Source organism: Pelophylax lessonae, assembly GCF_965119305.1.
Source record: "Pelophylax lessonae genome assembly, chromosome: 3".
Lineage (NCBI taxonomy): Eukaryota > Metazoa > Chordata > Amphibia > Anura > Ranidae > Pelophylax > Pelophylax lessonae.
In genome coordinates this window covers 607,499,414-607,526,532 of record NC_138770.1, presented here as the reverse complement: position 1 = coordinate 607,526,532, position 27,119 = coordinate 607,499,414, and the positions used below count along the sequence as shown (strand labels likewise).

At 43.0% G+C, this 27,119-nt stretch overlaps 1 protein-coding gene across 1 annotated transcript in view; it reads right to left on the bottom strand.

Moving 5' to 3' along the window:
* NVL (nuclear VCP like) overlaps positions 1 to 27,119 on the bottom strand; it is a 118,558-nt gene that overhangs the window by 76,239 nt on the left and 15,200 nt on the right. Inside the window, exons 5-8 of the mRNA XM_082249272.1 lie at positions 22,616 to 22,673; positions 21,034 to 21,300; positions 5,411 to 5,537; positions 5,127 to 5,203 (exon numbers count right to left, since the gene is read on the bottom strand). Of these exons, the coding sequence (XP_082105398.1) occupies positions 5,127 to 5,203; positions 5,411 to 5,537; positions 21,034 to 21,300; positions 22,616 to 22,673 (529 nt within the window). The remainder of the gene's footprint in view (positions 1 to 5,126; positions 5,204 to 5,410; positions 5,538 to 21,033; positions 21,301 to 22,615; positions 22,674 to 27,119) is intronic.

Here is a 27,119-nt window from a genome sequence, read left to right as displayed (position 1 = left end):
CAGACGTATGGATGACCTCAAAAGGGAAATTCAGGCACTCGATTCTCAGAATAAAGTGAACCCCTCCCCCATCATCTCACAAAAGTTATCTAATGCTAGACATGAATTTTGATCTCTTTTTAGCCAAGTTTGAAAAAAAAGTGTCCAGGAGATTGAAAATGACTTACTACACATGTGGCAATAAAGCCGGTAAACTTCTTCCTCACTGTCTGGGGGGGATAAGATAAAAAAATAATTCCCATTTTTTCACTACAAAACTAATGAAAAAATCTTTTGCCCACAAGCGGTGGCGAATGCTTTCAGCGACTACTATGGTTCACTTTATAACCTTAAAAACAGACGCTAACATACCCCAACCCACACCAGAGATAATCAACAACTTTCTAAAGCAATTAAGCATTCCGCAATTGACCCCTGAAAATCTACAATCTTTAAATGTGCCCTTCACACTCCCTGAGATAGCCAAAGTTATAACATCTTTACCCAATAACAAATCTCCTGGGCCGAACGGCTTCTCAAGGGAATATTTTAAAACTTTTAAACACATCTTAACACCATATATTGAAAAAATATACAATGCCGCTGCTGTCTCTTTGGCCTTCCCAGCTGAAATGCTTAAATCGACACTACCCAAGCCAGGGAAAGATCCCCTCACTGCCCAAAATTTTCGCCCCATATCCTGAAAAATGATTTAAAAATATATGCCAAAATTATAGCAATAAGAATGGTGGACATTTTGCCCCGTCTCATTCACCTGGACCAAACAGGTTTCACTAAAAACTGTCAAACAACAGACGCTACCCAAAGAGTTATTAATATTATACATATAGCCAGTGAGAAAAAAACGCCTTCTCTGCTCCTTGCGTTGGATGCAGAGAAGGGGTTTGACAGGATTCATTAGTGGTACTTGGCCCAAACACACACAGCTGAGTGTTCCCTCTGAAATTATCACTGATTACTGTAGTAATGTCACTGGTCCCCCCAAAATTGTCAAAAATGTCAGTTAGGGGTTCGATCTGTCCGCTGCAATGTTGTAGTCCTACTAAAAATCGCAGATCACCGCCATTACTATTAAAAAAAAAAAAAAAAAAAAAAAAAAGACGCGATAACCTTTGCACAAACCAATCAAAATACGCTTATTGCGATTTTTTTTAACCAAAGACATGTAGCAGAATACAAATTTGCCGAAAAGGATGAAAAATTTTTATGTTTACATTTTTTGGGGGAATGTGATATAGCAGAATGTGAAAAATATTTTTTTTTTGCAGAATGGTCGCTCTTTTTTTGTTTATGGTCCAAAAAAAATAAAAGATCACAGAGGTGATCAAATACCACCAAAAGAAACCTCTTTGTGGGAAAAAAAGGACATTTTTTTTTTTCAGGACAGTGTCGTATGACTGCACAATTGTCCGTTAAAGTAATGCATTCCCAAATCGCAAAATATGGCCTTGTCATTAAGGGAGAAAATCCTTCCGGTCCAGAACTGGTTACTATCTCCGACAATCAGAGCAGCAGTATTAACCTGGCAGCAATTTCTGGAACTTCCAGGTAATAACACCCTGCACACAAATCTTCCTCTCCCTATCTCTAGTCTATCTAGCAGCATACCTAACCTCAACATCACCACATGGCCATCCAGAGGTTTTATCAACTGTAGAGGACCTCCTATAGTTGCTTCTGCCATAAAAACTTTTAGATCTCTACAAACTGAATTTGCCATTCCTCCCCAAGATCGCTATAAAATACTTACAAATACACCACTTCCTACAAAACAGCAAAAACACAACCTTAGCTCTCTCCTGGCGCATAGCCCAATTTCTCAAGGTGAATACAAGCAAGAAAAAAAGGAATATCCTTGTTTTACAATATGTTAAGGTATAAAAATATCTTCATTAAGACAAGTCCATATATACAATGGGAACGGGACCTTAAACGGACCTACCACAATGCAGAATGGCAAAAAGCCATACCCACCACATATGCAGCAACCAGAAGCGCCAACCTCTTATAATTAACCCATAAGTTGAACTTGAGGTGGTACTTAACACCCCAACACATTTCCAAATTCTCAGCACACTCATCTTCTGAATGCTGGTGAAGGTTTGGGGAGGTGGGTACCTTAATCTACATATTGTGGGGGTGTTCTGCTCCCTAAGCATTTTGGTCTGATATAAAAATGATCACCTCTCAAATATTGGGGTTCCAAATCACAATGTGGCACTATGCTCTTTGGGAATAGAGAATATCCCATACCAACTTAGAACAGTATTGATTCACATCCTACTAGCGACCGAACGATAGTTTGACACTGGAAAAAACGTAATCCTCCTACTATTGGCAAAGTCATTCAACCCACGCTACATATGAGTTAATGTTCGCCTCAAGGGGTGGCAACTCTCATAAAGCTTATACAGTGCCTTGAGAAAGTATTCGGACCCTTGAACTTTGCGACCTTTTGCCACATTTCAGGCTTCAAACATAAAGATATAAAACTGTAATTTTTTGTGAAGAATCAACAACAAGTGGGACACAATCATGAAGTGGAATGTAATTTATTGGATATTTCAAACTTTTTTAACAAATAAAAAACTGAAAAATTGGGCGTGCAAAATTATTCAGCCCCCTTAAGTTAATACTTTGTAGCGCCACCTTTTGCTGCGATTACAGCTGTAAGTCGCTTGGGGTATGTCTCTATCAGTTTTGCACATCGAGAGACTGAAATTTTTGCCCATTCCTCGTTGCAAAACAGCTCGAGCTCAGTGAGGTTGGATGGAGAGCGTTTGTGAACAGCAGTTTTCAGTTCTTTCCACAGATTCTCGATTGGATTCAGGTCTGGACTTTGACTTGGCCATTCTAACACCTGGATATGTTTATTTGTGAACCATTCCATTGTAGATTTTGCTTTATGTTTTGGATCATTGTCTTGTTGGAAGACAAATCTCTGTCCCAGTCTCAGGTCTTTTGCAGACTCCATCAGATTTTCTTCCAGAATGGTCCTGTATTTGGCTCCATCCATCTTCCCATCAATTTTAACCATCTTCCCTGTCCCTGCTGAAAAAAAAGCAGGCCCAAACCATGATGCTGCCACCACCATGTTTGACAGTGGGGATGGTGTGTTCAGGGTGATGAGCTGTGTTGCTTTTACGCCAAACATAACGTTTTGCATTGTTGCCAAAAAGTTCCATTTTGGTTTCATCTGACCAGAGCACCTTCTTCCACATGTTTGGTGTGTCTCTCAGGTGGCTTGTGGCAAACTTTAAACGACACTTTTTATGGATATCTTTAAGAAATGGCTTTCTTCTTGCCACTCTTCCATAAAGGCCAGATTTGTGCAGTATACGACTGATTGTTGTCCTATGGACAGAGTCTCCCACCTCAGCTGTAGATCTCTGCAGTTCATCCAGAGTGATCATGGGCCTCTTGGCTGCATCTCTGATCAGTCTTCTCCTTGTATGAGCTGAAAGTTTAGAGGGACAGCCAGGTCTTCGTAGATTTGCAGTGGTCTGATACTCCTTCCATTTTAATATTATCGCTTGCACAATGCTCCTTGGGATGTTTAAAGCTTGGGAAATCTTTTTGTATCCAAATCCGGCTTTAAACTTCTGCACAACAGTATCTCGACCTGCCTGGTGTGTCCCTTGTTCTTCATGATGCTCTCTGCGCTTTAAACGGACCTCTGAGACTATCATAGTGCAGGTGCATTTATACGGAGACTTGATTACACACAGGTGGATTCTATTTATCATCATTAGTCATTTAGGTCAACATTGGATCATTCAGAGATCCTTACTGAAATTCTGGAGAGAGTTTGCTGCACTGAAAGTAAAGGGGCTGAATAATTTTGCACGCCCAATTTTTCAGTTTTTTATTTTTTAACAAAGTTTGAAATATCCAATAAATTTCGTTCCACTTCATGATTGTGTCCCACATGTTGTTGATTCTTCACAAAAAATTACAGTTTTATATCTTTATGTTTGAAGCCTGAAATGTGGCAAAAGGTCGCAAAATTCAAGGGGGCAGAATACTTTCGCAAGGTACTGTATAGAAAGCAAACCATGGGTAACTTGGTACACTAACACTAAACCCACTTGTATAACTGCATATGCTGAATCCTGCACTAGTAAGAGTTGTATTGTATCATATATGTAACTTCTCTCACACTAACCACTGTTAGGACTGTGACATGCCTACCTATTCAAATGATTACCTAATGATAGTTCATCTTTGGTATATACCCAATTTGATGACCCTTTATATGTTTATTCTTCTGAGATCCTTTTAGAATTACCCGTTAATGTAACTCTTACTCTGACTTTGTACCATTAAGGAAAAACGATTGTACTTTTCAACGTGCATCATGGACACACTGTTTCTTCTCTGTTATTAATACGCTTTGAAAATTCATTAAAAAACGCACTGAAATTAAAAGGTGTTTTAAAGAAGTTCTAAAATGATTTATCTTGGTCTAATTTTTTTTACACCACAGATAACTGACAATCTAAACAGGGGTGTGTAGACTTTTTATATCCACTGTAGCAGAATACATATTGGCCTAAATTTATAAAGAAATTTGATTTTCCTACATTTTTTTTTTATTGGATATGTTTAATAGCATAAAGTAAAAAAAAAATATATATATATTTTTTTCAAAGTTGTCAGTCTTTTTTTGTTTATAATCGCAAAAAATAAAAAAATGCAGAGGTGATCAAATACCACCAAAAGAAAGCTCTAGTTGTGGAAAAAAAAAAAAAAGACATTTTATATGGTTGCAGCATCACACCACAGCACAATTGTTAAAGTAACGCAGTTCTGTATTGCAAAAAAAAAACCTGGTCATGAAAGGGGGGGGGGGGGGGTAACAAACCTTCAGTTGAAGTGGTTAAAAAATAAATAAATAAAAGCAAACAAACATGTCATATTTACCTGCTCTGTGCAGTGGTTTTACACAGAGCAGGCCCCAACCTCTTCCTCTCGGCTTCCCCCTTCATCCTTTACAACCACTAAGGGTTTCCACAGATGGGGAACATCATGGAGGCATAATTAACAGGGCAAAATGAATCATGCACTTTGTAATGCTAAATATACCGTAAAACTGAAAAACTTATTGGTTGTTATGAAAAACATACTGCCAAAGTTTCGTCGTTTCCTCCTACATCCTCAAATCGAACAGATGATCGCTGCAACTCAAAAACTTTTCCTTTATCTAGGGTTAAAAAGAAAAAATGTAAAGTTAGGCATGACCTTATCAGTGTAGGCAGCCATAAAGGAAGTATAACAAACCAAGAGTTGATTTACTAGGAACTGCACTGATGTAGATAAGAAAATATTTTCTTGGGGGGGGGGTCGTCATAAAATCCTTATCTCACATTAAAAAATATTTCCACAATACAAGAAATCCAAACTTTCGCACCTTTATTCTTCATAATAGCAGACTTTATCTCCTCATCCACATCTTGAGACTCGGACTTCACCTTTTTGGATTTCTTTCCTTTGCGCTTCTTCTTTTCACTCTCCAGGAGAGAAACATCCACAGACATCTACAAGACACAGAACATTTCTAAGATAAATCCAAATAAAAAGAAACATTTACTGTGTTACCACCATTAAAGGCTTATCAACCTATGAAAAATCGGCAGCAAAATAGTGGAAACTGGAGCTATAAATATACAAGAGAACCACGTTTGAAGTTGCAAAAAAAAAAAAAAAAAAAAAAAATGAAAAGGGGAAGACATGCCGTATTTTCAAAGCTGAAGGTTTTTGAGTTTGCGGTGTCCTAGTTGGGTGGATTTTTCCCTCTCGATTTGTCCACCATTGTCATCTAGAGTAGAGGTCTCCAAACCTTCTAAACAAAAGGGCCAGTTTTTCTGTCCTCCAGACTTTAAGGGGGCCGGAGTGTGGTCGGTGGAAGTAGAGAATGTCCTGACATCAGGAGGAATAGTGCCCCATCCTTGGTGTCCGTGGGAGGAATAGTGCCCCATCCTTGGTGTCCGTGGGAGGAATAGTGCCCCATCCTTGGTCTCCGTGGGAGGAATAGTGCCCCATCCTTGGTCTCCGTGGGAGGAATAGTGCCCCATCCTTGGTGTCCGTGGGAGGAATAGTGCCCCATCCTTGGTGTCCGTGGGAGGAATAGTGCCCCATCCTTGGTGTCCGTGGGAGGAATAGTGCCCCATCCTTGGTGTCCGTGGGAGGAATAGTGCCCCATCCTTGGTGTCCATGGTAGGAATAGTGCCCCATCCTTGGTGTCCATGGGAGGAATAGTGCCCCATCCTTGGTGTCAGTGGGAGGAACAGTGCTCTAAGGGCCAGGTAAAGGCAAGCAAAGAACCGCTTCTGGCCCCTGGCTCAAAGTTTGGAGACCTCTGATCTAGAGGAAAAAGTAGTGAGAAATCCAAATGTTTTACCAAGTTACCAGGGTAAAAGTTGAGGGTTAATGCTCCCAATGGGGACAACAAAAAGTCGACTTATAGTGTTCACTGATGTAACTCATCATAGGCATAAATCTAAAAAACACTCACATAGCTAAAAACATCATGGCTCTCAGCAGCATATGCTGAAGAAGTCCTGATTGGAGGACATAACGTGTATAGGGGGCAGAGCCATGTGCCAATGACATTACACGTGTTCCATCAATGCTAGTGGCGAGCTGTACTACACTAAGATAACGTTGCATACTATAAGTTCCCCTTCTTGTTTTGTGTGGATTTGCCTGAATGGATATATGGATAAAGGGAGAAAGAGTTGTCGTGAAACATAAGTGGAGTGGAGATTGTCCTGGCTAACCCTATAAGGATAAATGCTTTTTATGACCTTATTTACTTTGAGGTCACAATTGGAAGTGAGCAGAACTCCATTTCACTGGCTGGAGTGCTGTTCTTTTTCTTTTGAGGGTCTTTGGGAGTTATCATGGAAGAATGTTATCTGCGGTAGGAATGGTCCGGGTCTCTTCGCATCTATTTGATTCTACTTCATAATGGAATTTTTGTATTACAGAGTATATTTATTAATTTATAAAATTAAATTTTGGTTCATTAGACTTTTTTTTATACGACACTAGCTGTTACGAGCACACATATGATCAATGGACATTGATTATTGCTTATTGATTGATAGATTTCAATTTATTTCGTGTTTTGATGCGGAGGGTTGTTGTTCAGTCGTTCAGTTGCGTTTGACTCTGTGACCTCATGAAACATAGCACGCCAGGCTTTTCTGTCCTCCACTGCCTCCCAGAGCTTGCTCAACTTCATGTTCATTATTTTGATAAAGCTATCTATCCATCGGGGTTTCTGTCATCCTCTTCTCCTTTTTCCCTCCATATTTCCCAGCATCAGGGTCTTTTCCAATTAGTCCTCTCTTCGCATTAGGTGGCCAAAGTATTTGAGTTTCAGCTTCAGGATCGGTCCTTCCAGTGAATATTCACTGTTGGTTTCCTTCAGGATTGACAGGTTTGATCTTCTTGATATCCATGGAACTTTCAAGAGTCTTCTCCAACACCATAGTTCAAAAGAATCAATTCTTTGGTGTTCAGCATTCCTTATGGTCCAACTTTCACAGCCACAGGTTACTACTGTGAATACCATAGCTTTGACTTTATGGAAACTGGTCGGTAGGGTGATGTCTCTGCTTTTTATAAGGTTGTCTAGGTTTGCCATTGTTTTCCTTTTGTAAAACCTTTTGTGTGCAGCAGCCCGCTTCATCCTCCCCAATACTTACCAAAGCCCGTCTTTATCCAGCGATGTTGCAGTAGTGTCTAAGCTGCCTGGGACTCCCCTTCTTACTGGCTAAAACAGCCGCACAGCGCCTTTGGCTTCCGCTGCTGTCAATCAAAATCATTAAGCCAAGAAGAGAGAGGGGGTGGGGCTGGGACACGGCTCCGTGTCTGAATGGACACGGAGCTGTGGCTCGGCTCAAGTGCCCCATAGCAATCTACTTGCTGTGAAGGCATTCAAAAAAAGGGAGGGGCCAGGAGAGTTGGCGGGGAACCCAAGAAGAGGAGGATCTGGGCTGTTCTGTGCAAAACCAACTGCACAGAGCAGGTAAGTATAACATGTTTGTTTTCCTTTTTTGTTTTTTAAACGAGACTGTACAATCACTTTAATTTCATGGCTACAGTCATATTCTGCTGTGATCTTGGAACCTAGGAAGACAACTCCTTTCTCAATTTTGAACCAGTCAGTTGCTCCAGGTCCTGTTCTAACTATTCTTGACTTGCATACAGGTTTTTCAGAAGACAGGTGAGGTGGTCTGGTATTCCCATTTCTTTCAGTATTTGCCACATCTTGTTGTGATCCACACAATCGAAAGCTTTACTGTAGTCAATAAAGCAGAAGTAGACATTCTTCTGGAATTCCCTTGCTTTCTCCATGAGCCAGCGAATGTTGGCAATTTGATCTCTAGTTCCTCTGCTTCTTCGAAATCCAGCTTGTACTTGTGGTAGCTCTTGGTTCACATGCTATTAAAGCAAGCTTGTAGAATTTTCAGCATAACCTTGCTGGCGTGTGAGGAGTGCAGAAATACAGTAGTTTGAAGATTCTTTGGCATCGGAATGTAAATGGATCTCTTTCAGGCTGTGGCTATTGTTCAGTTTTCCAAATTTGTTGGTATATTGAGTGCAGCACTTTGACAGCATCGTCTTTAACCACTTGCCAACCAGCCGCCGCACATGTACTGTGGCAGGTCGGCTCTATTAGGCAAAACAACGTACCTGTACGTTGTTTCATGTAATAGCCAGTGGAGGCGCACGCAATGACTGGCCAGAGGGGGAGCCAATCAGCGGGTTGGGTGGACATGATGTCCACCGGCCACCTGCAATCTCTTCCCATAGAGACAGAACGGCGGTCTGCCTATGTAAACAAGGCAGACCGCCGTTCTTTCACAGATGAACACAGGGATCCTGCGTTCCTGCTATTCAGAAACACAGATCTCTGTGTTCATGTAGTGAGTTCATCCCCCACACAGTTAGAAAGCATCCCCTAGGGACACACTTAACCCTTTGTTCCCCTTGGTGTTAACCCCTTCCCTGCCAGTGTCATTAGTACAGTGAAAGTGCATATTTTTAGCACTGATTATTGTAGTAATATCACTGGTCCCATCAAAAGTGTCAGTTAGGTGGCCGATCTGTCCGCAGCAATGTCGCAGTCCTGCTAAAAAATGCTGATCACCATTACTAGTAAAAAAAAAATATTAAATAAATACAAATGCCATAAATCTATCCCCTAGTTTGTAGACAAGATACATTTTGCGCAAACCAATCAATATACACTTATTGGGATTTTTTTTACCAAAAATGTGTGGCAGAATACATATTGGCCTAAAATGATAATGTAAACCTATCAAATACCACCAAAAGAAAGCTCTATTTGTGGGGAAAAAAAGGACATCCAATTTTATTTGGGTACCATGCACGACCGCGCAATTGTCAGTTAAAGTAACAGTGCCGTATCGCAAAAAATGGCCTGGTCATTAAGGGGGTAAAACCCTCCAGTCCAGAAGTGGTTAAGGATTTTAACCGCTTGCCGACAGCCGCAAGTACATATACTGTGGCGGCCAGCCCCGTGCAGGCAAAGTGACGTATGGGTACGTCACTCGCCTGCGAGCCAATAGGGGGGCCAGCGCGCGCCGCTGGAGGCGCGCTCCCGCCCCCGCTCGTTCACGGACACCCCCGCGCGTGTGCCCGGCAGACCCGATGTCCGCCGGTCACTCACGATCGTCCATTACGGAGGGAGAAAGGCAGGCGGCTAATGTAAACAAAGCCGCCTGTCAATCTCCCCTGTGTAAGTACAGAGATCATACGGTCCTGCTATGTAGGATCGTATATCTCTGTAGTTACACAAACAGCCACATCCCATAACAGTTAGAAGCACGCCCCTAGGGACACACTTAACCCCTCCTTCTCCAATAAAGTTAACCCCTTCCCTGCCAGTGTCATTTTTACAGTAACAGTGTATATGTATAGCACTGATTACTGTAGTAATGTCACTGGTACCCCCAAAAGTGTCAAAAATGTCAGTCAAGGGTCCGATCTGTCCGCCGCAATGTCGCAATCCAGCAAAAAAAAAAAAAAATTGCAGATCGTCGCCATTACTCGTAAAAAAATAAAAACAACAAAAATGACAAAAATCTTTCCCTTAGTTAGTAAACGCAATAACTTTTGCGCAAACCAATCAAAATACGATTATTGCAATTTTTTTTACCAAACATATGTAGCAGAAAACAAATTGGCCAAAACTTTTAAAAAATTTAGATTTTTACATATTTTTTTGGGGGAATTTCATATAAAAAAAAATGTGAAAAATATTGTTATTTTCTGCAAAATTGTCGCTCTTTTTTAGAGTTTTTTAGAGTTCTGTTTGTGGGAAAAAGGACATCAAATTTGTTTAGGTACAGCGTCGCACGACTGCGCAATTGTCCGTTAAAGTCACGCAGTGCCGAATCACAAAATAGGGCCTGGTCAGAAAGGGGGTAAAATCTTCCGGGGCTTAAGTGGTTAAATAACTCAGCTGGGATACCATCACTTTCACTAGCTTTATTAGCAATTCTTTCTAAGACCCACCCACTTGACTTCACCTCTCCGGGATATCCGGTTCAAGGTCAGCGACTGCATCATCGTGGCTATTTGGGACATTCAGATCTTTCTTGTATAGTTCTTCTGTATAATCTTGCTGAGGGTAGTGCTGCAAAAATTTTAGCATTTTACCTCTCCAAGAAGGAAATTCGGTTCATCCACTCATTAATCAGCAAACAGGCCGTGGGTGCCCCATATAGAATCTTAATCCAGCGTATGAAGGAGGGGCCGAAGCTAAAACTCTCAAGGGCCATCCACAGATACTGCCACTCTACGCTATCAAAAGCTTTAGCAGCATCGAGTGATAGCATCGCTCTATGTCCACAATTATCCGGGGGCAATTGCATGTGGAGGTATAGTCTACGTACATTGGCAGCCGTGGAGCAGCCCGGTATAAACCCAGATTGATCCCCATGAACCAATTTAGCAATCACCTTAGACAACCTTTTAGCCAGCAGCTTCAGATCGGTGGGCAGCAGAGAAATTGGTCTACAAGATTCAGGTCGAGTCGGATCCTTCCCTGGCTTCAAAATGACCACCACCACCGCGTCGTACATGGATCGTGGGAGCTCCCCCACCTCGAAAGCAGCCAAGAGGGCAGTAAGTAGCTCAGGAAGTAGGACTCCTCCAAAGGCCTTATACAGCTCAATGGGGATGCCATCTGTACCCGGCGCCTTGGAGTTGGGGAATGAAGCCATAGCATCCTGGAGTTCCTCCAATTTAATGGGGGAATCCAGTACAGCCCGGTCCCACCCGGGAAACCTGCGGCAAGTGAAGCCCCTGCAAAAATAGTCTGAGGTCCTCCGGGTCATAGGAGACCTTGGAGGAGTACAGATCCTCATAAAAAGCCCCGAATCCCTGTAAAATACCAGCTGTGTCAGACACCACCTGACCAGAAGGAAGAGCCAGGCGATGTATGATAGACGGGGGGTTTTGGGCCCTGGAAATGAGTGCGAGCATGTGACCCGTTTTCTCCCCCTCCTCAAAGTGTGCCTGAGAAGCGAAGAAACGTTTATGGTCCGCTTGCTGATGTTGAACAGATTGGAAGAAACGCTGCGCGTCCAACCATCTGGCCTCCGAGTCGGGCGTGGGGGAGTGTAGGAAATCACTTTCAGCGCGGAGCACAGCATCCTGCGCCCAACGTTTGCTCCTAGACTTGATGGCCGACACCTCCTTAATACACAAGCCACGTAAAAAAGCTTTCATAGTATCCCACACTATACCCGGAGCTGCAGAGTGCCTGTTGTCGATAAAAAAATTTGATAATTGCTCTGTGAAGGAGGCCAGGTCCGGAAACAGCCAGAAAGGGTTCAACTTCCAGTGCATCGGCAGCTTAGGGCCAGGAAATTTAAGGCATACTCTTAACGGGGAGTGATCAGAGAGACCCCTAGCCAGGTATTCAACCTCAGGTGCAAGGGGCTGAAGCAAGTCAGAGCCAAAGGCTAAATCAATTCGGGACAATGTAGAAGGAGACAGGGAGTGGCAGGAGAACCCGGCGTCAAGGGGATGTTTACAGCGCCAAAGATCCACAAGACCCAGCTCACCCATGAATCTGGCAAAGGGAGTGGGCATTCTGGATCCTCCGGGCAGAATTTTTTATGTAAATCCAGTGACGGGTCAAGGATATTGATAAAATCACCCAGCACAAGAATCGGGACCTGGGGTTGTTTACCAATGAACCGAGACAGGTACTCTAGCACCTCGAAAGTAAACGGAGGGGGAACATACACATTTGCAATAATACATTTAAAGACATCCCACATCCCCACCAGAAAGATAAATCTACCCTGTGAGTCTATCAGGAAGTCCAGGGATTCAAACTTAGCAGTAGCAGCGACTAAAATAGATACCCCCCGGGAGTATTGACTGTGGAAAGAATGGAATTGAACAGGAAACCTCCGCGAGCGGAGGCACCCGACCGAGTCTGTAGTGAGGTGAGTTTCCTGTAGACATACCAAGGTGGGCCCATGGAGCGACAGTAAGGACATCACTGCTGTGCGTTTACGAGAGTCACCAAGTCCCCGCACATTCCAGGAGAGCAACGAACCTTCAGTGGCAGCCATGTGAGTAAGTCAACCAGGTAGGGGGGCAGGACAACATGCCAAAAAGGTATGTATACCAGAGCCCCAGTGGGGGGGCCTGTGCAGTAGCAGTAACAAAGGCAATGGTGTGATGGGGAGAACAACATCCCACTCAGGAGATGCTGTACCAGTATAGAGGGCGTAATGGAGGAATTCACCAAAAAAATGAGCTCAGAGGAAAACAAAAACAAAACGAAACAACACGGAACATAAAACAGTAGATGGCAGGCAGCGAACAAGGCCACGGCCATCCAAGCCCCGCAGGGAACAGTTTGCTGGCCCCGGAGGGGCATGGGGGTAGGGAAAGAGGGCCCGAACTCGGACAAACTCAGAGACCCGCAATTGCATATCCACGGGTCCCAGAACGTGTGAGAACAATAGAGCCATAGTGCAGCAACCAGATCATAGAACAAACCGTAAGCAGCACGCAATCCAACCAGGAAAAAACAGCTAAGCTCCTGTAGAGGGGCATAGAAAGCCCACCCGCAGTATTAAGGAGATTCAGGACATGAGGGTCATCTCTCCGCAGCAGCTCTCAGTTGACGCTCCTGTCGATCCAGCCAGTTGGTCGCCATGTTGGGGTTGTCAAAGAAGTGCACTGTGCCATTAGCCACCACCCGCAGTTTGGCCGGGTATAGCATAGAATACACCAGGGGAATAGCCCGCAAACGTTTCTTGACATCCAGGAATTTGGCACGTTGTCGTTGTAAAGCAGCAGAGAAATCAGGGTATATGGAAACCCTTGCACCTTGTATTTCCATCCTAGGTAGCTGTCTAGCTAGTCTCAGTATGGTGTCTCTGTCCTTATAATGCAATAGTTTCAGCAGGAAAGGGCGATCCGGACCACCGGGTGGAGGGGCACGGAATGGTACTCTGTGCGCCCTCTCCACAGAAAAAAAAGGGGAAAGATAGTCTTTGCCAAATGTATCTATTAGCCATTGTTCAATAAATGTCACCGGGTCTTTCCCCTCCGCCTTTTCAGGGATGCCCACTAACCTCAGGTTACTACGGCGTAGGCGATTCTCCATATCTTTAAGTTTGTTCAAGGCCTCGGAGACCCCCGCTGTGTTCATCAGGACATCCTGGGCAAGAGGGCCAAGATCGTCCTCCACCGCACTAACTCGGCGCTCCAATGCGGTGGCCCTCTCCCTGATTTTCTGCATGTCCTGCCGGATGTGCAGCAGCCCCTCCTTCATACTCTAAACTTCTGCCGACAGGACCGTTATGGAGGCGCCATAGGTATGGACCGCGGCCAAGACATCGTGAAGGGTAGGTTCCGCGACGTCCCCAGCATCTATGCCATCCGCCCCCCCCCCCCCCCCCCAATGCTCCAGAGGAAAACTCACTGTGGTCCCCAGCGGTGATGCGGCCTGGTGAGCTTGCGGCGGAGAAGGGGCCCGGGCGGGAGGTAAGTGTCCGGTCTGAGGGCTGCAGGCGGCTGCGGAGGCTTGCTTGCGAGCAGCTGGATCATGCGCGAATTGCCCCAGCTTGGAGAGTGCCGAGGGCTGTTTGTCCTTCCCCGTCCTCTGAGGCAGCGGAGCGCCGCCATTTTGGGCCTGCTTGGCCGCGTGCGCCCCCCGTCCTCCTTCTTCCTGTTAGCCATGATGACTGGAGAGGTCTGGAGCCCTGGGATCGGCACCGGAGGAAGGCAGAGCTGGGAGCGGAGTAAGCGGGCAATTGTTGAGGAGATAGCGGGCAGCTAGTCAGGATATTTGCAGACAGGATAGCGGAGCCGATGCAACACACGTCTGCCTACATGAACGGTTCAGCCACGCGTCTCGGTTCATCCACTCATTACATATTGGATGAATCTATCGACAAAATTGCATTTTAACTGCCGACACCCGCAGCAGTCTGAATAACCATCCAGTGCCTTTGAGAAATTATATATATATATATATATATATATATATATATATATATATATATACACACACACACACACACACACACATACATATACACACACACATAATATATAGTATCTCACAAGAGTGAGTACACCCCTCATATTTTTGTAAATATTTTATTATTTCTTTTCATGTGACAACACTGAAGAAATGACACTTTGCTACAATGTTAAGTAGTGAGTGTACAGCTTGTATAACAGTGTAAATTTGCTGTCCCCTCAAAATAACTCAACACACAGCCATTAATGTCTAAACCGCTGGCAACAAAATTGATTACACCCCTAAGTGAAAATGTCCAAATTGGGCCCAATTAGCCATTTTCCCTCCCTGGTGTCATGTGATTTGTTAGTGTAACAAGGTCCCAGGTGTGAATGGGGAGCAGATGTGTTAAATATGGTGTTATCACTCTCACTCTCTCTTACTGGTCACTGGAAGTTCAACATGGCACCTCATGGCAAAGAACTCTGAGGATCTGAAAAAAAGAATTGCTGCTCTACATAAAGATGGCCTAGGCTAAAAGAAGACTGCCAAGACCCTGAAACTGAGCTGCAGCAAGGTGGCCAAGCCCATACAGCGGTTTAATAGGACAGGTTCCACTCAGAACAGGCCTCGCCATGGCCGACCAAAGAAGTTGAGTGCACGTGCTCAACGTCATATCCAGAGGCTGTCTTTGGGAATTAGACGTATGAGTGCTGCCAGCATTGCTGCAGAGGTTGAAAAGGTGGGGTCAGACTGTCAGTACTGAGACCATACACCGCACACAGCATCAAATTGGTCTGAATTGCTGTCACCAGAAGGAAGCCTCTTCTAAAGGTGACGCACAAGAAAGCCCGCAGACAGTTTGCTGAAGAAAAGCAGACTAAGGACATGGATTACTGGAACCATGTCCTGTGGTCTGATGAGACCAAGATAAATTTATTTGGTTCAGATGGGTGTCAAGCGTGTGTGGCAGCAACCAGGCTCCATTCACACCTAAGCGTATCATTTTCTGGTGATTTTTTGGGCGTTTTCAGGCGTTTTTTGCAGGTGTTTGAAAGCAGGCATTGACATCTAACAAAAACACTTGTAATCTGCCAAAAAAGAAGCTCATGTACTTTGAGCTTCAGGCAACAAAACGCTCATATGTGAACAGGGGCCATTGAAATGAATGGGATTTTGCTTGTTGAGCGTTTTGAGACTTCAGAGAGGAGCGTTTTACGAGCTGAAAAACACTCAGGTGTGAACAGGGCCTCAGCATTGTCACATAAAAAGATATAATAAAATATTTACAACAATGTGAGGGGTGTACTCACTTTTGTGAGATACTGTATAACCAAAAGTATTGGGACACCGGTCTTTACACGCACATGAACTTTAATGGCATCCCAGTCTTAGTCCGTAGGGTTCAATATTGAGTTGGCCTACCCTTTGCAGCTCTAACAGCTTCAACTCTTCTAGATTCAAAAGAGAATACTTTTCTGATGGTGGAGGTGAGTATCAGTGGCTGAAGCATCATAGCAATGTCTTAATAACAGAGCAGGATATAGGATTTATTTGGACAGGCTTCTGCATGGGCAAAAAATGGCCTAGAGCGGTAGCAGGCACATTATTGTTCAAGCAGCATGGTTTGTGTTTATCTACTGGCATCCCTGCATTGGATTGGAAGATTTTTTGCAAAAATGAAGCCCTTTAAGGCTCTATTTAAATAGTGTGATTTGTCATGCAACTTTGGACACAGTTGCATGACACATTGCAGTCCATTGATTTCAATGGCACCTGTTCCAAGATATGTGACTTAAAGTTGCAGCAACTTTGAAGAGGTTCCTGCATTACTCTGATGCAACCTAAATGCCAGAAATTGTAAATCACACTAATGTGAACCAAGCCTTAGTCAGTGTCTGTTTTCGAAAGAGAGGTCAGCAATGGCATTCTTTTCAGGAAAACAAGATGGCAGGGCAGTACTTCACTGATTTTACACACTTATTATTTTAATCAAAAATTGAGATTTAGTTTTCCTGGACCCTTCTCTTGGTTTTCCTTATTTAGAATGTAATTTTTTTGTCCACCTCCAGCCTTCCTTCCGACTTAGGCTGCCTTTACACTAAGACATTCCACTGTGGTATTTTGCCCTTTAATGCCTGATGCCATAAAGCTCATTTATATAGAACAGGTTGTAATGTATGGCAACAGAAGAAAAACTGGACTTGCACATTTTTTTCCCTCAATGCAACAAATCACAAACTACAGATGGTGTGGGGGCCCTTTGCCATCTACTGTACTTGTGCATTGGGATACCAATCTTGATGCAGTATTAAAAGGGTATACCCGGATGACAGCTGAATACCCTTTACCTGTAAAGGTTGAGCCAACCTGGCAAGTAATTCTAACAGTAAGTAAAGCTGCTTATTACTACGAAGAAGAATTAGGAAGCAGGAATGGGTGGATCCATGCTCGACCCTTATAGGAAAAGTCATGATTTTTATATAATTTTAGTTGCTTATCTCTTTGGATCTACCGGTCGCGTCGAAGTGAGGTTTTCACTGAAAGTAACCCCTGTACATGTGTTTTTTTCTATTATAAGCTCAGCTTGATCTGTTCAGATTTACTTAAAAAATAAAAAGTATATATATATATACATATATACATATATATATATATATATATATATATATATATATATATATATATATATATATATATATATATATATATATATATATATATATATATATATATATATATAGAGAGGTGCTCATAAGTTTACATACCCTGGCAGAATTTATGATTTCTTGGTCATTTTTCAGAGAATATGAATGATAACACGAAAACGTTTCTTTCACCCATGGTTACCATGGTTAATGACAGAAACCACCCAAATGACCCTGATCAAAAGTTTACATACCCTGGTGATTTTGGCCTGATAACATGCACACATGTTGATACAAAAGGGGTTTGAATGGCTATTAAAGGTAGCCATCCTCACCTGTGATCGGTTTGCTTGTAATTAATGTGTGTGTATAAAAGTTCAATGAGTTTCTGGACTCCCGACAGACCCTTGCATCTTTCAAACAGTGCTGCACTGACGTTTCTGGATTCTGAGTCATGGGGAAAGCAAAAGATTTGTCAAACGATCTGTGGGAAAAGGTAGTTGAAATGTATAAAACAGGAAAGGGATATAAAAAGATATCCAAGGAATTGAGAATGCCAATCAGCAGTGTTCAAACTCTAATCAAGAAGTGTAAAATGAATGGTTCTGTTGAAACCAAACCAAGGTCAGGTAGACCAACTAAAATATCAGCCACAACTGCCAGGAAAATTGTGCAGGATGCAAAGAACAACCCACAAATAACTTCAGGTGAAATACAGGACTCTCTGAAAACATGTGGTGTGGCTGTTTCAAGATGCACAATAAGGAGGCACTTGAAGAAAGATGGGCTGCATGGTTGAGTCGCCAAAAGAAAGACATTACTAAGCAAATGCCACAAAGTAGCCCGCTTACAACACGCCAAACAGCACAGAGACAAGCCTCAAACCTTCTGGCACAGTCATTTGGAGTGATGAGACCAAAATTGAGCTTTTTGGCCACAACCATAAATGCTACATTTGGAGAGGAGTCAACAAGGCCTATGATGAAAGGTACACCATTCCTACTGTGAAACACGGAGGGGGATCACTGATGTTTTGGGGATGTGTGGCACAGGAAATTTGGTCAGAGTTGAATGCAGTATGTTATCAAAAAATACTGGAGGAAAATTTGAATTCATCAGCCCGGAAGCTGCGCATGGGACGTACTTGGACATTCCAACATGACAATGATCCTAAACACAAGGACAAGTTGACCTATAATTGGCTACAGCAAAATAAAGTGAGGGTTCTGGAGTGGCCATCTCAGTCTCCTCTCTCTCCACTCTGGGGAGATCTCAAATGTGCAGTTCATGCAAGACAGCCCAAGAATTTACAGAACTGGAGGCTTTTTGCCAGGGAGAATGGGCAGCTTTACCATCTGAGAGGATAAGGAGCCTCATCCACAAATACCACAAAAAGACTTCAAGCTGTCATTGATGTTAAAGGGGGGGAATACATGGTATTGAAAACTGGGGTATGTAAACTTTTGATCAGGGTCATTTGGGTAGTTTCTGTTGCCATTATGATTTAAAAAGAGTAAACACAGTTCATTGATCATAAATGGCTTAAGCCAAACACTAACCATGAGTGAAAGAAAAGTTTTTGTGTTATTCATATTCTCTGAAAAATGGTCAAGAAATCATAAATTCTGCCAGGGTATGTAAACTTATGTATACACACACACACATATACATATATATATATATATATATATATATATATATATATATATATATATATATATATATATATATATATACACACACACTAGGGCTGAACGATATTCAATTTTCAAATCGACATCGCGCTGTGAGCGATAGTCACATCGCCGGAACATGCGATGGTAGGCAGAGAAGTCGGGACTCATAGTTACATAGTTAGTGAGGTTGAAAAAAGACACCAGTCCATCCAGTTCAACCTATGATGTGTGTGTGTGCGTTTGCTTTTAACCGTACATTGTATACCCCTGTATGTTGTGGTCTCTAAGGTGCCCATCTAACAGTTTTTTGAAACTATCAATGCTCCCTGCTGATACGACTGCTTGTGGAAGAGAATTCCACATCCTTACTGCTCTTACAGTGAAGAACCCCTTACGCATTTTAAGGTTAAACCGCCTTTCCTCTAGTTTTAGTGAGTGGCCACGCGTCTTATTGCATCTCCTTTCTCTGAATAGTTTGTTCCTTATGCTAGGGTCGCCAGTACAGTATTTGAACATTGATATCATATCCCCCCTCAGTCGTCTCTTCTCCAGAGAGAATAGGTTCAGTGCTTGTAGTCTTTCCTCATAGCTGATGTCCTCCATTCCCCTAATTATTTTTGTTGCCCTTCTCTGGACTCTTTCCAGTTCCATTACATCCTTCCTGAGGACCGGTGCCCAGAACTGGACAGCATACTCCAGATGTGGCCGAACCAGAGTCTTGTAGAGAGGGAGAATAATCTCTTTATTTCTGGAGTGAATCCCTTTTTTATACATCCCAGTATTCTGTTGGCTTTACTTGCAGCGGCTTGGCATTGCATGCCACTGCCAAGCCTGTTGTCTACCAGTACCCCCAAGTCTTTTTCCATCCTAGACTCACCCAGAGGTTCCCCCCCCCCCCCTAGTGAGTAGCTTGCTTTCTGGTTTTTGGCCCCCAAGTGCATTACTTTACATTTTTCAACATTAAACCTCATCTGCCATGTAGTTGCCCACCCCGTTATTTTGATCAGGTCCGCTTGTAAGGTTTCCACATCCCGCACAGAAGATATTGGCATGCTTAGTTTAGTATCATCTGCAAATACTGAGATTGTACTAGATATCCCCTCCTCTAGATCATTTATGAATAAATTAAACAGGATTGGTCCCAGGACAGAACCCTGGGGGAACCCCACTTTCCACACCCGCCCAATCCGAGTACTCCCCATTAATCATCACCCTCTGGACTCTCCCCTGGAGCCAGTTCTCTATCCAGGTACTCACCTTACGGTCCATACCTACCTTCCTTAGTTTATACAGTAAGCGTTTGTGGGGAAAGGTGTCAAAGGCCTTTGCAAAGTCCAGATACACCACATCCACAGGCATTCCTTTATCCAGGTGGCAGCTCACTTCATCGTAGAAGGTTAATAGATTGGTTTGGCAAGAACGAATTTTCATAAATCCATGCTGATTGCTACTAATAATACCATTTTCATTACTAAAGTCTTGTATGTGGTCCCTTAACATCCCCTCCAAAATCTTGCAGACTACTGATGTTAGGCTGACCGGCCTATAGTTCCAGTAAGTAGTGCAGCCTTCTGATTGTACCATATAGGCCAGGGTTAATGTTAATGTAGGAAGGGGAAGTATCACAGCAGGTTAAGAAGACAGTTTGGTGGAAGGCAGAGAAGTCGGGACTCACAGTGAGTAGAAGAACACAGCCTGACATCCGTCCCCTGACATGTTCAGTCACCGCTCAGTCAGGAGAACTAGCTCCAGGGCAGACTTAACATGTCAGGGGACAGATGTCAGGCTGTGTTCTTCTACTCACTGTGAGTCCCGACTTCTCTGCCTTCCACCAAACTGTCTTCTTAACCTGCTGTGATACTTCCCTTCCTACATTAACATTAACCCTGGCCTGTATGGTACAATCAGAAGGCTGCACTACTTCCCTACATTAACATTAACCCTGTATGGTACAATCAGAAGGCTGCACTACTTCCCTACATTAACCCTGTATGGTACAATCAGAAGGCTGCAGTACTGCCCTACATTAACATGGCTCTCAATATCGCAATATATATCGTTGGGAAAAAAAATACCACAATGTACTTTTTTTCAATATCATGCAGCCCTAATATATAAAAACACACAGCGCTGAGGAATAAAGAAATAAATATAGAAATAAAGACAGAATGCCCACCTTTTCATCATCACCAGCCCCCTTCTCTTTCTCCCCATCATCACACAGATCTATGAAGATGTTCTTCTCTATGATCTTGTTGGGAGTTTTGTCAATGAACCATCCAACGTCTGGGGTTCTTGGGTACCCTGCTGTATGTGGTTGTGCAGCAGATCTGGAAGGGGCTGGGGTGCTGGTGTCTGGGGTCTCGTTTTTGGAGGGTGTGTCTGAGTCAGTGTTTCCTTTCCGATACAAAGACAGCAGAGAAGAGTTCATGTGATTTGAGGACTAAGTAAAAAAAAAAAAATAAAAAGACAAAAAAAAGTTACACTAGCAGACAAAAAAATTATTAATCACTGTTCTTTTTTATTTAGAGAAGTCTAACTAGAAGTTAAGCTTGTTAACTCCCTCAGGGGAACCTGTGTACACGTACACCCTAAATACAGAGGTAAAAGGTAGCGTTAGCCTTCAAGTATGCAGAAGCCTTCAGAAAATGACTTTTCTCCTTGAAACTACTAGAGGTGATTATATTAGTACAGTAATTTGCACATTACACATAATATGTATATTGAATAAAACTAACTATGCCAGTGCACCAGTCTGTTTAAATGCAAATGTATGATTCACTATTATTTCATCATCATAGAAATCAATGTTTCAGGTCCACGTAGATTCCCTTCATGAAGGTACAAAGGCAATATATAAACCTGCAGAGATACTGGGGTGCTTCCAACCACTGGTTGTAGAACAATGGATGATTACTCTGGCACCCCATTAAAGCAAGGTCTACACCTCATAAGGTATGCAGTTTGGACAGTGTAACATTGTGCAAGGAGGACCTCTTATGGTGATAAGTGGCAATACAGCCAGAAAGTGAGTTGATTTATCCAACAGGACACTATTTATTGGACATTACGACTAATCAAATTCCATGTCATTTAGGCAGAATAGGCAGTAAAATACTTTAAAATAATGGTAATCTTCTACATTCCACAAACTAGAAACACTTATTTTTAGAAACTCTAGTCTTCAAACCTGCGTGACTATGCAAGTTTTCCAGTCAGGTCAGAGTTGACAGTTAAGTCAGTCCACCCAAGTAAAATAATTTAGTTTTTAGTGGACACTGAATAGCCCGGATACTCTTTTCTGCACGCCCTCACCCTTTTCTGCATACCCTCACCCATCTTTTCACCTGTAGAAGCGCCAAGAGTGGAAGCTTACACCAGGTTAAAGTTTTTTTTTTTTTTAAATAAAAAACACAGCAATTGTTAGCTTTAGCAATCTAAAACATAAGTTAGGATTCACACCCGCGTTAATGATAATCTCCCCCCCAATGTGACTTCAGGCCTGGCAATCGTCTACTTAGATTATTCCTATCCTCTCAAGATGGAGTGATGTCACATGCTACCCATTCTCAGAAATACCCTATTTTTCTCAGCACTCTTGCAGAAAAACGGAGCAGCAGGGGAAGAATGGTAAAAGTGAACTGCAGTGGAGAGGGGGTGCTCTATCTAAAGAGCCTCACATTTTAAAGGTTTTTAAGTATTTGCTATCCATCTTCTGTAGGAATATTACTAAATAATCTCCATGTCCTTCTACTTACCGGCTGCTCTGTATAGTCATCAGTATCTGTCGAGTCATCAGACAATCCTTCCATATCTCTGTATAAAAGAAAAACCTACATTTCTCAGATGAATCAAACTGTACAATACAGAACAAAAAAAAAAACACAAAATGAGGACTACAAAAATAATAGATGAAAACGGAGAACAATGTGACTATGGAAAGAATTCCAAAGACAGCACAGGTGAAAGATCTGAATATCTGGGGCAAAATTATTAGGAAAAAAGAAAAAATTACACCAAAAGCGGTAGCAAACTGAAAAAAAAAAAAGTCGCCTGCAAAATAATAGCATAATGTGCTAGTATGCATTGCATACTAGCACATTATAAAAGACTTCTCTTAGAATTTTTCTATGGTTTTCAAAGTTAGTATATATACATGTGTGACCTTTTATACGCACCCAGTAAATCCATGCGGACGCGTGTTGAGATACACATGCGCACATGTACGGTATATTTGGGTTGGTGGGCGTCATTTGATATTTTTGTTTTGTTACTTTCACTTGAGATAGTGGTAAGTTTTGTTAACTTACCACTATCTCGAGCGGAAGTGACGAGGGTTGAAACTTTCGGCAGGTTGAAACTTTCGGCAGGACACCGTGAGCAGGGGCACAACGAACCAATCATGTGTGCAGGCACGTGTGATTGGTTCGCTGTGCCGCTGCTCACGGCACTCACCGCTCAGTCAGGAGAACTATCTCCAGGGCAGACTGAACATGTCAGGGGACGGATGTCAGGCTGTGTTCTTCTACTCACTGTGAGTCCCGACTTCTCTGCCTTCAACCACACTGTCTTCTTAACCTGCTGTGATACTTCCCTTCCTACATTAACATTAACCCTGTGGGCGTCATTTGATATTTTTGTTTTGTTTTCCACAGTGTCATGTAGTTTTTATATATATATATATTTTTATAGTATTTATTGTATTATGAATTTATTCATTTTTATCAACTTTTATCAAAATTGTACAATTTATGGATATATATTAATGTTTTGATATGATTGCCCTTGATTATAGGCTCTTTATTGTCATGTCCCTTTAAGAAACGGTGAGGGGAGGAGCCGCTATATAGTTATATATATATATATATATATATATATATATGGGCAAAAGATTTTTGGGGTGTTGAGACGCCTCTGAAACGTTGTCCTAAGCAACCCCATGAATGTCTTGTCCTTGGTCCTGATCGGGGATCTCTCCTCTGCGTAACCACATCGTCGGCTACAGCATTCGGCTCTTGGAGAGTGTGCGGCGGCGGCTGCTGGACCGTGCGCAGGCGCACCACATTGAGTCACCCTGAGTCTTCTGAGGCGGTTGGCTTAGCCGGACGTTACCTACTCATCAGTGCGGGACGAACAGCTGAGCCGCTGAAGCAAGGAGGAGAGTACCCTGTACACATCAGATCGGGGGATTTAATTTTCATGCATGACACTATATATGTTTGTGAGTACCTGTTTTTTTGGCTTCTATTATTTTCATTAAATGGTGTTACACTAGGGCGGTGTGCGCTCTGTTTTTTTTTTGTTTTCTGCATAGTTTCTCTGCCTCATATCCCATGGAGGGTTAAGAGAGCTGCCACGCTTCTTCTTATGTGTTTCACCACTGGCCATACTACTAGGTTACCCAGCTTGAGAACTAATCTCCAGGATCTGCGCAGGGACTGGTAATGTGTTTCTCTTTTGTGCTTTATCTTAGAAGAAGCCCTCCAGCAGTGTGTTGTCACCGCTGACAGGAATTCCATCTTCGCCTGGTCTTTCTTCTGGGTTTGTGGGCTTGGCAGTTTGAGAATCGCCCAGCCACAAGGACGTCGTTCTTGTGGCACGACTCCCTCAACGGACAGCACCTCATCCATTGAGAGCGCAGTGCGCATGCGCTCGTGACATCACCGACCGCTACTATAGTAAATATCTCCTAAACTATGCACGTTTAGGAAAATTTACTGTACCTACAGGTAAGCCTTAGTTTAGGCTTACCTGTAGGTACAAGTAAACAACGTAAGCTTTACTACCACTTTAAACACACACAAAAAGTGTAGTACAATAAGTAAATACACCCCTATCTCAGATGGGCTTGGCCAAAAAACAGGATGCCCACCCTGGTAGGGCTGTTGACTGGTCAGCTCTGCCTTAAAGTCAACCACCAAAGAGCCTTTAGTAGAGAACATAAACAGCATATGGGGATGTTGGCGCTCATAGGTTATGCAGACAATATTACTACAGCAGCAGATAATAGTGTGTATATATATATATGTGTGTGTATGGGACACAATATACACCAACAGAGGGGAGAGAGAGGGACCGGGGAAATACTGAGTACAGGGGGAGATTTAGGTTCAAAGAGATATACCCCAGCTATGTGGAAACTTGGAAGTGGTTTGCCAACATCCCTGGACTGAATAGACAAAAAATGGAGGGTCCCCCTAGGGTTTGGGACTTTAACGGCAAGCACACTTCCACAGATGTATAAAAGTAAAAATATTTTTATTATTAACAACAAGTTAAAAATAGATCTCAATGAATCTGAGATATTACATAAATGATAAGGAGAATACAAATAATGTGGTAACACAAATAATCTATATATGGTTGAAAAAAAATGATGGTGCATATACTCAAAGGTATATGTTGGTTTCTTGAAGGAAATCCTCCCACCCGACGCGTTTCAGGCACGCAGGCCTTTCTTCAGGGGTCTGGGAAGTGGGGAGGTTTTTTTGATTTCCTGTAGGTTGCTTGAAATGTGACAAGAGAGTCACTGCTGATAAAAGTAAGAGAAAAGAGAGGGGTTCCGCTGTGCTTAGTGCCGACGTATGCACCCCTAAGTCCCTGGGGGTGTAGATCTTCGCCAAAGTGGCCCCAGCGAGGATGCCTGAAAGGAGGCTGCACGTGTCTCTTGTAATAGAAGTGTTGACACTTCTGGTTAAGAGGATGTACTTGTTATGTTGAAGGTCACAGGGTAGGGGGTGTTGTAGGTTGGTAGAGTCAGCTTAATTAATTTATTGCGTAAGGATTTCCTGACCAGAAGTCGTTTTGCTGGTTGTCAGAAGTTGGCAGAGTATTGTCCCTAAATAGGATGAATTAATCCGTGTTTTTGGTTCTCTTCTCTAGGTTTGGGAGGTGCATCTGGTGATGTTTCAATAGCAAGGATTTTTTCAAGTGTCAGTTTCCTTATCAGATTCCTGAAATGACAAGTTTTTTCCTCCTTATATGTTGCAGGTCACGTATGTAGTCATCGGCGGCGAGATTTAGAGTCCATGTGCAGGTTCCCTGGCGGTGGGGGACATAAAAGGACTGAGAGTCCAATGAGGGGGTCCAAGATGATTCCAGGGGAAGATGGGGGGCACTGAAAAAGAAGTGCGCATGCCAGGCCAGGGTACTCTCGCATTCTTATTGGGTTTTTCTGCTTCCTTTTAATGTCCTATGAGTTCAAAAACCTCTCCCACTCCCTACTCACTTCTATTTGTTTGGAATGAGCAGTGCAGGTTAGTTACAGTTATGTACTATGCTCTATGCCAACTACCAATCCCACAGTCCATCTTAGGACGGAGCAAGAGAGGGTGACTATGTACCTAAATACATTAAGACCATAGAGGATGAACGTAGCCACCCTCTAACAGGAAGCTGAATCACAGCAACAAAACAAAAAGGAATTTGGAGACTTGGAGGAGGCTGAGAGTAGTAGAGGGGGGTATGTTTCTGAGTTAAAATGGTTGTGAAGCCTCAAGGTTTTTCACCTTAATGCATTCTATGCATTAGGGTGAAAAACCTTCTGTGCTGCAGCTTCCCCCCCCCCCCAGAGCCCCCCCCTTTTTGTTAACTGAGCCAGATCCTGCTCCAGCTGCTGTCACTCTCCTCATTGGACACATCGATAGCAGCAGGAGCCATTGGCTTCCGCTGCCGTCAATCAAAAGCTGTGACACGGGATGCAGCAGCAGGACTCGGGAGCGAGCCCGCACGGGTGCCCCCATGGAAATCAGCTTTCTGTGGGGTAAACCAATGAAGAGGAGGGGCCTGGAGCACTGCCGGGGGACCCCAAAAGAAGAGGATCGGGGCTGCTCTGTGCAAAACCATTGCACAGGCAGGTAAGTATTGGCACGTTTGTGATTTAAAAAAAAAATAACGTTTACAACCACTTTAAGAATACACACGTGAATATTATATATTTTTTTAAGCCAGAGTCTTGTGTCACTTTAACCCCGAACAATATGAAGTTTACACAAGGTCTAGACCCTTAGTTACAACAAAAGGGGGCATTGAGGGTCCAGAGGGGAAGGAGAATATTAGTGATTGGAGGGTTAGTAAGGCTTCTTGCACATGGTACTGATGTTTGAGCATCGGCTTTTTTAAACGTAATTTCTGGTGAGTGTTTAGTGTGTATTTGTACATATATGCGTGTTCACACATTCACGTGCACAATACATTCCTAGGGAAAAACGTATTCATGATTATGCTCATATGCGTGTATTTGTGTGCGTTTGTGCGTACCGG